Genomic DNA, 12,240 nt, shown 5'->3' on the forward strand with positions numbered 1-12,240 from the left:
GGCAAAATGCCTGTCCCGAGCATATTCTGGACTCGTCCTCAGCAGGTTTTTCATCGATCGAGTAAGGAAGCAAAATAACCGAGAGGGCACGCAGCCACAAACTACAAGAATGATTTAGGAGAGGGTGTTCCCTCGCACGATGCATCTATTCGAAAATTTGCCATCTTTGAAAAATTGCAGTCCATCAAAAAATAGTTAATAAAGCTTTAGCTGCACTGTGATAAGAAACGATTTTAAAGACCGAACACTTTCCACTGATTCCTGAGCGGACTGTTACAGCAGTACCAGTACAGTCAACCTCGCTTAAGTTGACCTCACATAAGTCGAATCAAATTAATTCAAATATATATAATACAACGTCCTTATGTGTGTGCGTGTCTATAGAGAGGGGAAAAAAGGAGAGATGGTAAAGCAGTTTTTTTTTTTTTTGTTTTTTTTTTTTAGAAGACAAGAACAAACTACTTAATTCACATTCCGAATACTGTGCAATATTTATTCATCAGTGATTGTCGGTAATAAACAATTACTACAAGAAACCTGTATGCGGGGGTATAAAATAAATAGAAAGGGGGAAAAAGACATGACGCTGGTTATTGTAATCATATTCAACTGATTTCACTAAGTTGCCATACAAGTATTGGACATAGAGGTCTCATTTCACAAAGTCATAGTTCAGCGGTCTGTGTTTCCTACCACTTGGTGAACTTGGTCCTCTCACCCGTCTTCAATAGAAAATGTATTTAACAACTGGAATATCGTCACGACTGAGGGTGTATATATACGTTCATTTCTTCTTTCTCTCTCTCTCTAATGTAATTTATTGTTCGTACATTCTCCTAAAAACACCATCACTACAAACTTTGCAAGCTAAGCCACTGCATGTATTTAAGACCTTCCCCAGCAGGTATTAGTGTTCCTTCAGCAAGTTTCAAGTTCTACGAACAAGAAAAGACCATAACAGTTGTTTTTAATATCTTTTTTTTTTAACGATGCTCCACAGTACCCTCATAATAATGGACCATCGTATCCATAAGAAACCACACAAGTACACACACACACACACACAAACACGCATACACAAATACACACACACACACCACCACCACCACCACCACCACCAGCACCACACAATACACACACACACACGCACAGAAGCACACATACAAGCAAATTGAAGAAGAAGGGCACCATTTCATGAAAGTTGTCAGCCCTGACAAGTTGTCAGGTACTGACAATCACCATGGTAACAGTCAGACACCAGAGCTTCTCAGCCATTCAAAACCAAGGATTATACTGAAATTGTCAGAGACTGACACCTTGCCAGGCCAGGCAACTTTCATGAAGTGCTGCCCAGGTGTAATCTTAGAATTTTTACTCAATCTTTCATCCCACAGCCCAAAACTTTCAGTACATATTCACTGTGTGGTAGTGCATGAACAAAACTGTATGTACCACATTTAATTGCACTGGTAAGTGTGTACATTCAAACATTTCCTGGGGATGGAGAAAAAAAATGTAATTTTACCAATTTAATCAGACCTTTGACCTCATGACCCAAAACTTCAAAGATAATCAATGTCAGGCAATACATGCACTAAGTTTCATTAATTTTAGCATTTTCAGTGATCAAGAACTTTCCCTAGAGAATCTTAATCTGATAGTACATGTATTCACAATGTTTCATGAAAATACATTTGGAAATTGCAAAGATATAAAGGAAAATAGTGAAATTTCAGCATTTGACCTTGACCAATGACCACTGACCTTGCCCGTATGCACCCAAAATTTTATAGCCACAACTTTGTCCATTCATACAAACATATGCTTAACAGGTTACTTCAAACGGTTCTTAATTTATATCATCCACAACATTGATAACAGACAGACGGGCGGATAACCTGAGAAAAACAACGTATAATTCCCCGGCGCCATTTTGTGGTGGAGGCATTAAAAAAGGTGCAAGAATAAGCCAAGGCTAGGGAAGAAAAAAAAAAAGAAGAAAATTTCCAACAAAAATTCATAGAAGAGTGGTATGAAAGCAACACATTTTCTTTTTTAATGATAATTGCTACCACAAATTTTGGAGTCACATATCTATGGTTTTTAATGATCCATTGGTCACATACTAGTAATTAGCACTGAATGGATGAAACTAAAAGACATTATATAATGCCTGAAGAGATCCTTGTCATTTGATTGGTTGTCTGACATTGATCATTCGGCACATTCTACTATGACGTCATCATCCGTGCAATCGTGGCTCCATTTACCGTGCAATTTTGGATCCATACAATATGGTCCATTGCACCCTCGCTGAGAGCCCGGCACACTAGGCAGGTAAAACGCTTGCATTTGCAGTGTGTGTATGCGACACACAGCACGCTGGCGTAAAGTGCTCAGTGAGCACTCTCGCGATCTCAGATTCTCTCGTTTCATAATTTAAGACATGAAATGACAAGGATCTATTTTTGACGTTATATAAAACAAATAATAAATGTTTTTCATTCGTGCAATGGACAGAATATTTCATTCGGTGAAAGATGAAATGTTTGATCCATTCAACTCGGCTGTGCCTCGTTGAATGGACCATTTCATCTTTCACCTAATGGAATATTCCATCCATTGCACTCATAAACATTCATTATTTGTACACTATATACTGAGTAAATATTGGCACCCAGAAAATGATTAGATTTTGGCTTTTTCTTCTTCTTCTCCCTCCCCCCCCCCCCCCCCCCCAATCCAAGATTGTTATATTCTGTTTTCTTCTGGGATACACTCATCAGGTGTAAATCTTTCTACAGAGCACTCACATTAATGACTGTGGTTACAACAAAAAATCTTGTTTCAACAAAGTACAAAGTCAGGTCCTCAGATTATTATATCTATCTTTGCAAACTCTATTGCCTGGCTTTAAAAATAGTACTTCATTGCAACAAAAGAAAACTGCTGGTCTCAAGGATTTTGTTACAACAGGAGCTGCCTGTATGCCTTCCTCTCAGAGAAATTGTAAAATTACCTTGAGACATCAGTAAATGTTAAAACACAAACTGTATCCAATTATCACATCCTTGCTAATTTTGTTCAGCATTTTCATTAGCATCTTGTTACTGATCTTGGACTCAATTGCCTACAGATATGAAGACATTGGTAAACCAGCCCACTCAGACCCAGCAAATTAAATCACAGACCTCACTGCTTGATAAGAGCATGCAAACTTATATAGGGGACAAGAGACAATTTGTATAAGACTCCAAGAGTGTCGATAAGGATAACGATGGGAATAATGTTCATCTCCATTATTACGTCAGGGCCAAACTGAGAACATGACAACAGCACAGTATATAAATGCAAGAATGCTACCAAGATTACCACTGAAGTAGATTCTACGCAAGTATCCACAATGGAAGATATGCAGAGAAAGTTTGGGGAAAAGTGACACGGTCTTATATGGACTAGACTAAAGTAGCACTGTTGTGCATGACACCAGTTTGAAGACACATTCATAATTTATGCAGTCTAAAGGAGTATCTTTCCTGACACATGGAGAGTTTTGCTAGGAATTTCCTGACACTGCAACATGCAGCTAAGATTTCACCAAGGAAATGTTATCGGTGGGAACAAGTGAGTTGAACACTTTACTACATACATACATTTGTACAGCTGTATATAGGGTAGGGGGACAGAAGATATTCATCAATTTGAACGCATGTATATTCCTAACCCAGCTTACTTTGCAATGCTGCCATGATTAATACAGGTAACAGGATTCCTGAAATATTGCACCACATGGAACATGTGCTCAAGTTGGCTAAAATTGACATGATAAATTCATGAGATGTATGTTGCACGCCTACCCCAATTTATAATGAAATCATGACTTTCCTCCAAATAAAAGAGCTTACTTTAGAGTTATCATAGGCAAGGACATCATTTTGATGTAGGTACACTGTACATCAAAATCAAAAGAATGTTTCATTGTGGAATCATCCAGCTGTTGTAAACTAACTGCATAAAATTTGCAACCATGTAATCCACTTTGTATGATTAAGCATATAATTGTGCCTTGGTTGAATAATTCTGTAATGAAAGTCACTCTGAAGATCTTGCGAAGTTGTCCATAATGTTTGAAAATCACTATAAACTGAAGCATTTCATACACAATTCTTGTATGCATGAACAGTATGTACAACCAGTGCACTATAAATGCTTGAACAGTCATTACCTAACTTTGGCAGTAAAGCAAAATCACTGTGTGCCATACTCTTTTGGATGTGAACAAAGTTCTATCATGCAATCTTTTGATCATTGATGAGGCAACTTTTCCCTCTATAATGTAATAAGGCTGAAATTAATATTCCCTAGCACAGTTTCAAACAACTCTGACTATTTTCATTCTTTGGATGGCTAACAATCTGCTAGGAGTCATGTAAGGAGTTCATACAATCACTACGACTCCAAATCCACTCCTGCCACTATTTTTTCTTTCAATGAATGCACATTGTTCTTAACGAAGATCAAATCCATATAACAGCATTTCACTTACAGAAATGTGGGTAAAATGAGATATATATAAAAAACTAAATGCACATTTGCCTATACATGTATAAATAAACACACATTGATAATATTAATATCACTCTAAATTCCAAGGACTTTATTATTGACCTCATTTGTTGTTTGTAGCAGTGTTGGAGTTGGTTGTTGTTGTGGCAGGTGTTGCCGTTTGCATCGTCCCAGATCCCACCGTCAGCACTCCAGGCTGGTGCTGTTGCACCTGTGGTGGCAACGGCTGCGGCAACGGCTGAGTGTGCTGCCCATACTGAAATGGGCTGATTGTCACTGGAATGGGGCCCTGGGGGAGAGTGTTCCCATGCCGGAGGTTGCTCAGTCTGGGAGAAGTACCAGTGCTGGGGTTAATAGGGCTTGGGCCCGAGTTGATGGCGGGTACAGGTGCCACCGTCGCACATCCCACACCGGTGGTGGTGAACTGGGTTGGGGCCACCCTGGAGTAGTTCTTTATCACCATCATCATCTCTGCCTTGACGTCATTCCAACACTCCTCTGGCACCCGTCTCATGCTGCTCACAATGTCTCTGGCAAAGTTTTCCAGCTCTTCAATGGCAGGTACGGATAGACCTGGTGGTGGGGCCACGGTCCTCATTACATTTAGGCATATCTGAAATGTGTAGTATTGAGGAATGCAATTTCAAGGCGATTAGAGTGATGATGTTTAAATTCACATTCCACAAATATGTAATTACCACCCACTCCCCTAAAAAAAAAAAAAAAAAAAAGTTAAAAACAACAAATAAGCATATAAAAAGATGGCCAGCAATATTCTGATTGCAACTGGACAATTGGAAAGTACAAGGAATGTCCAATGTACATAATTTTCATATCTAGATTATGTATTGTAGGGCATGCCATGAGAGCTACAGAACAGCTATTAAAGTTATTCGACTATGACACAGCTAGAAGGATAAATCTGCCTCATGTTCATTGGCTTCTTATATAACTGTATGGTCGGTAATATGGTCGGCCCCTTACAACATATCTTCCATTCACTCGGCATCGTGGACTTACCATAGACTGTAGCTCACCAATTTCATGATTTGTCCCTCCTGCACACCATTTTGCAAGCTATATCGAGGAAATTGACTTCAAACTCTGCTTGCCGACAAAAACACAGTACTTGGTCGCAATCTAACTGTTAGATTTTCGTGTATGCAGATGTACTGCACAGTCTGCTCGGCAGAGTGAATGCAAGATATCTGCCTGTTGCGAGGGGCCAACTGTATTACCCACTGTACAGTCCCAAGAGGCTACTGAACAAGAGGCAGATGTATCGGTCTATGACACGGCTTGTGCTAAATGTCTCTTCTACATTTCACACACAAGCATACACCATAACATTATCATGGCTGACAAATTGCTTTGGGAACTTGATGCACGGTCCATGGGAATACTAGAATCTTGCATGGAAAAGGTGCAAAAACGCAAAGCTGTTTGCTTAATATACAAAGCCAAGAAGCCTGTCACTTTATGTCAAGCATCTTAGCGTCAGTTTACACTTTTAAAGAAATATTGATCATGGGAATATCACCACCATAAAATGACTTACATATTTTACAGAGAAAAAGAAAAGATTGTTAGAAACAGCAGCACTTCACTATGACAAAGTTGATGACGAAGAGACATACAATGTAACCACCACATTACGACTCATTTATAGTATTCTCTGTTACTTATTACCAACAGGGTACGCAGTTCCAATTCCCACTAAAGAGTAGCTCACCTTTTCTATAGTTTCTACATCAGCCTTGTCAAGTTTCTTCTCGCTCTCGACCACTTGGATGCCATTGGAGTCTTTGGGCTCCTCCCTCTTTCTTTTACTTGGTGTAAGCTCCTCTGAGGACTCTGTCTCGTGGTCCTCGTTTACGGTGTTCTCACTCATCTCCTGGATTGACATAACCTCCCAACCAATATCCTCTTCGTTTTCAGGTGGAGGCTCTGCAACCACATTCCTCAACTGAAAAAAAAAAAAAAACACAACCCACAACAAACAAAGAAACAAACAGATGACAGGAAACTAAGATCTGTGCTGTGAATGCCCCTTCACATTCCCCTGCACACAGTATTCAAGCAGTTCTTAGCAGCATTTGCTGGAGGCCATCTCGATAAAGATTGTGGCACTGCTCCAAAGATGGAGTGACAAATAATGTGACAGTTATTGATCACGTCGATACAAACTATGGATACAGTTAAAAAGAAATTCTGTTACATGTATTGGACAAGTTGACATTGTGTTTTCCAACGAATGACAAAAGTGATATGTCCAAAATTCATGTAAATGAAAGCATTTCCATTTTTCTGTATTTTTGCGAAAACTTTACAGCCTCTAGTAGCCTAGTGTTCTTTTCTGCTTTGCACTACAAACAAATTCCTCCCTGTATGTAAAATCATAGGCAGCTTGGGTTTCTCTATGAGAATCAGCAAAAGTGAAAATGTAGATTCAGATTATTAAAAGATCCTTCTTTAGGGGGAAAGGAATAAATGTTCAAGGGCTCTAGTCCATTTTCCAAGTCCATGAAGCTCACAATCTGTACCCGCAGAAAATGCATTGTGTGCGTGTGTATTTTGGGGATTTTGTTTTTGCATTTAAATCATTAAGGGGGGGCTAATAACAATTTCTCAGAAATAACGATGCCACTTTAACTACCTGGTAATCAACAACAAGGAATTACAGTATTGTCCAATATATGACAATGTCTCCTGACAAATAGTACCTTGCAACCCCTGCGGAAGGTGATTCTGATGATGTGATCCCAGAGAAAGGCAAAAGAACTCTTTATCCACTGCTCCCTTTCTGTCGGATTTGGCCAGCCCTTGCTAAGTTTGCCATAGTAGGTCCGCATGTTGGTCCACCACATCTTCAGCTGGGCAGCTGCAAAGAGACAGCAGCAGTAATTAATTTGTGAGTGGCGACATGAGATACTAATTGTTGCAGGTCCCAACATGTAGAAGGTAACAATATATTTCTCATCTTGCTGGAAATATAAATGTGTGTGTATGTGCTGTTTCCTGGGCCTCATTTCATAAAACTTGCTATCAATAACAAGCTTGTTGTTATAAGCTACTGATATCCTTGAATCTGATTGGCTGAGAGCCAATCTGTCATAGAAATATGGCAATTGTTACTGATAATAAGTTTTATGAAACAGGACCCTGGTTTAACTGCAAAGTGAGGCAACAGAGAAGTCAATGAAAACTGGCTTATTTAAAGAACATACTTTATATTCTCTTATTTAAAAAAAAAATAAAAAAACTCACCCTCTGGGGTCCATTTCATGAAATCATAACATAAAATTCTTTACATAAATCTCAGAATGGTCAGAGTTGCTCATATGTAGCTATGACAGACTTTCAAAGAGAAGTAAAATCAAATTTCATGAAGTCTCTCATAAGTGTGTTTTATCAGCATGAAGGGTCTCATAAGCCTTTCATGAAATGGACCCCAGGAGTCTGTTGGAATACACTACTTACATAATTCTCCCCCCCCCCCCATGAGTTCCATCAAAACTTACTCTGCTTTACAGCTGTACAGTGTAATTCTACAAATTCCCATAATTGTGCAGAATGGACATTCTGAAAAGTGGGGAAAATTGGGAGGGCACAGGGCACAGGGTGGTGGTGGGATGGGGGGCTGCTATGGACCTGAGTGAGGGTGACAAGTGACAAGTGAGGGTGATATTGAAATTCTTGTGTGCTTACTTCACAGATTAAAGGGATGGAATGATTTTGGTTGAGATGGTGCTTCAATTTTTGGTCTTTTATCATTGGATAATGAGAAATTACATATGAGATATGCAAAGACATACAATTCCAAAAGGAAATAAAAGTTCATTTGATGAAAATTGGTTTTTGAAATGGCTGAGATATCCCAAAACATGGTGGTCCAAATAACAGGTGGATCCATTTTTTACAGGTCCAAGAACTTTGTTTTTGGGTGTCTCGGTCGTTTTCAAACTGATTTTCGTCAACTTAACTTTGAATTCCTTTTAGAATTTTATGCTTTTTCATATTTCACAAATGGTTTCTCATTATCTTGCAGAAAAAAAAAAAAACTTAAAACCCTGAAGCCCCATCTCTTAAACCAAAACTATACCATCCCTTTAAGAAGACACACGTCTTGATGGCATATAATGAATTTACATATTTGTGGAGCAGTTTAGACTTTATTTACCATCCAAGTCCCATCTCTCCGTATGCAGCATGAGCAAACAATGTGATTTCTTTCACATTGTGAAACCGAAATTGTTCAGTTTTATCTTTGAAAGTGGCAGGTTGTTGATGTTCATACACTTCCTTGAAAAAAACCTGTGCAATCTTCCCAGTTGGATCGTGATGATGCAGTTTGAACACAACGTTTACTGTGAAGCAATCAAAAAATGTGCACAACTTTTTACATTTCATTTATTAAAGAGGAGGTGCAAAAGGGGCAAAAGACGAATTCATGTCTATCAAATTAAAGGACAAGTTCACCTTCATAAACATAAGGATTGAGAGAATGCAGCAATATTAGTAGAACACATCAGTGAAAGTTTGAGGAAAATTGGACAATCGATGCAAAAGTTATGAATTTTTAAAATGTTTGTGTTGGAACCGCTGGATGAGTAGACTACTAAGGCTCGTGATGTCATATGAGTACAACAGTATAAAGAAAATGTAAAGAAAATTCAACATATTTTCTTTTTTTGCGCATAATAAAAGAGCACTTGACTTGCCTCTTTCTAAAGGCAAGAGGAATAATATTACCCATAACATATGTCATTAAAGGGTGTGTACAGTTTTGGTCGAGGTGAGGATTTAGCTTTTAATGTTTTGCGAGATATTCAGAAACCACTCTATGAGATGTCAAAGAGCATGCAGTTTTAAGGGGTATCAAAAGTTTATTCGATGAAAATCGGTTTTGAAATGGCCGAGATATCCAAAAACAAGGTGAAACAAAGAGATCCTAATAAAGTTGTGGCATGTCGCCTTTTATTATTAGCACTTTTGGTGATATCTCAGCCATTTGAAAACCAATTTTCATCAAATAAACGTTGAATCCTTCTTAGAATTACATGCTCTTTCATATTTCATAAGAGGCTTTTCACTATCTCACTTAGGAATGTTCGAAACATGAATCCCCACCTCAACCAGTACTGTACAGTCCCTTTAACGAGTTGAGGGAATATGTACTTTAAAAAAAAATGAAATTTTGTGAAATTCTCTTTATATTTTCCTTATATTGTTGTACGCATGTGACATCATACACTGCAGTAGTCTTCTCATCCAGCGGTGACTGCACAAAAACTTCTAAAATTCATAACTTTTGAACGGATTGTCTGATTTTCCTCAAACTTTCAATGATGTGTTCTACTAATATTGCAACATTCTCTCAATCCTTATGTTAATGAAGGTGAACTTGTCCTTTAAAAAAACTCACGTGTACATTCATTTCCATCTGCATCAATGAACTCTTTGGCTTTGTTCTCCATCATCTTTTCCTTGACGTCGGTCTTCTTGTACCCTCTGCACTTCTTGTTGTAAAATCTGGGATTAGTTCGAAACCATTCCACCAAGTTTTCCTCCTGTTCTTGGGTGAAGTGGAAAGCTACGGCTTTTCGCTTCCTCTTCCTCCACGGAATCTCTTTTTGGATCTCCTCGTTGTCGTCTAATTCTTCTTCTTCTTCTTCCTTGATGACTGTACGCAGGGATCTGCGTCGACCAAGACCAGCTGGAGATGTGGAAGTGCTGCAGTCCTCATTCTGATAGACCCCATCACGCTCATCCAGTTCTTCCACCATTACAGCCAACTGCGCTCCCTCCAGTGGTTGATCATACATTTTGTGCTCTTTCAGCCCCGCTCTCCTCCACTCAGTTCACCTAGCTAACAAAAAAAAAACCCACAATACAAACAGTCAGTGAGGCACATGTTTCACAGATGGCTCTCCTAAAAGTCCTATCCTTGACCAAATCTCACTACCTTACCACAAACCTTTTGAGGCGTCACTGTTTATATTTCATTTTTCATTTCATTTCATTTATTTCCACATCCTGATAAAAAGTATTTACCAAGAATACTGGGAACGATACATACCCAGTAGAACATTGGAACAATAAAGGAAATGTTGAACTTAAAGGGATGGTATAGTTTTGGTTGAGACCTAATTTCAGGTTCTAACATTTTTTGGTGAGATAATGAGAAACCTCTTATGAAATATGAAAGAGCATGTAATTCTATGAGGAATTCAACATATGATGAAAATTGGTTTTGAAATGGCTGAGATATCCAAAAAAGAACAATTCTGGACCCACACTTTATTACGATCATTTTGTTTTACTTTGTTTTTGGATGTTTCAGTCATTCCAAACCCGATTTTTTTCAAATAAACTTTGAATTCCTCTTAAAATGGTATCCTCTGTACTATATCATAAGTGTTTTCGTGGTATCTCGCAAAAAGTTAAAAGCCCAATTCTCATCACCACCAATGGGGGAGAGCTGGGAGAAGTGGGACATTATTTCAAGTTCGCTTATTTTCTTCTTATATCTTTTTTTAGAAGAGATGATTACATTTCCTTTCGGGCTTGCACTGAGGTTCATATGGTAGGTTACATAAAGAGTCATAAGCTGGGGGTGGCACTGTTCTCAATTTTCTGCAGTAAATGAAAAGAAAAACCCTTATTTTGGGGGAGAAGTTGACCCACCCGTGGGTAAAGTGGGACAACGGCAAGGGAGAAATGGGACGGTGGGGGTAAAGTGGGACATCCTATAGAAATGTCAAAGTTGGAAGGCGTCATGAAACATTGGTAATGAAAACAGTCAAACATGCTTTAAAATGATCTTTATTTCAACAAAACAAGTTTGAACAACATGTTTGAAAATCTGAACTGCTTTTGTTTCCTGAACAAATTATGCCCAGTAGTTAATAAATAAACTTAGGCCTGCTGTATCTCCATTATCTTTATTGGTCTTTGCATTTGCTTTTCAGAGTACATCAACTATGAATTAGGGTAATAAATATTGTTTGATTCAACTTTCGTCTTCATATATCTGTTTGTTTTGTGTGAATTCCGAATACATGTAATGCTATTATGAGGGGCAAATGGGACACGTTGTCCCAACTGTCCCTCACATGACATATATACATGAATATGTATGACTACTCAGTAACCATGCAGGCATTTGTCAAAAACAAGTTATATTAGTTGCATATTAATAAGGCCCACCACCAGCTTAAATTGTGCCCTTGAAATCATGAATACAAAGACAACAGGTTAATTAACCTGATTTCAAAAAAATATTATATTTTGGGGAAAATTTTCAATATATTTAGCAATTTATACATACACTGTACTTAGAATTTGCTGAACTGCATGGCTTTCTTAGTGTGATGTATGGTTGCTACAATTAATGTAGGGGCTTATAAGCCAATCGCTGATTGGTTGAACAGTTTTTGATTAAAGGACAAGTTCACCTTCATAGACATGTGGGTTTTGTGAATGCAGCAATATTAGTAGAACACATCAGTGAAAGCTTGGGGAAAATCAGACAATCCGTTCAAAAGTTATGAATTTTTTAAGTATCTGCGCAGTCACTGCTGGATGAGAAGACTACCACAGTGTATGATGTCACATGCGTACAACGATATAAGGAAAATAAAAAGAAATTTTCACAAAACTTTACTTTTTGAA

The 12,240-nt window shown here is 38.2% G+C and overlaps 1 protein-coding gene across 1 annotated transcript; it reads right to left on the reverse strand.

Annotated features, from left to right (window-relative positions):
- Window positions 1-4,669: 4,669 nt before the first annotated feature.
- Window positions 4,670-10,247, reverse strand: LOC140242253 (uncharacterized). Its single transcript, XM_072322001.1, has 4 exons — window positions 9,992-10,247; window positions 7,290-7,447; window positions 6,299-6,532; window positions 4,670-5,179 (listed from the first exon to the last, which is right to left on the reverse strand). The coding sequence occupies exons 1-4, from the start codon at window positions 10,044-10,046 to the stop codon at window positions 4,670-4,672; spliced, it is 957 nt and encodes a 318-aa protein (XP_072178102.1). The 5' UTR covers window positions 10,047-10,247.
- Window positions 10,248-12,240: the final 1,993 nt, after the last annotated feature.

Source organism: Diadema setosum, chromosome 2 (assembly GCF_964275005.1).
Source record: "Diadema setosum chromosome 2, eeDiaSeto1, whole genome shotgun sequence".
Lineage (NCBI taxonomy): Eukaryota > Metazoa > Echinodermata > Echinoidea > Diadematoida > Diadematidae > Diadema > Diadema setosum.

What these genes read in the sequence shown, in the direction of transcription:
- LOC140242253 (XM_072322001.1), bottom strand. Translation starts at nt 10,046, where the DNA reads ATGATGGAGAACAAAGCCAAAGAGTTCATTGATGCAGATGGAAATGAA. An exon ending in AGATGGAAATGAATGTACAC is followed by an intron (nt 7,448 to 9,991) that starts GTGAGTTTTTTT and finishes GTCTCTTTGCAG; the next exon opens with CTGCCCAGCTGAAGATGTGG. An exon ending in CCTTCCGCAGGGGTTGCAAG is followed by an intron (nt 6,533 to 7,289) that starts GTACTATTTGTC and finishes TTTTTTTTTCAG; the next exon opens with TTGAGGAATGTGGTTGCAGA.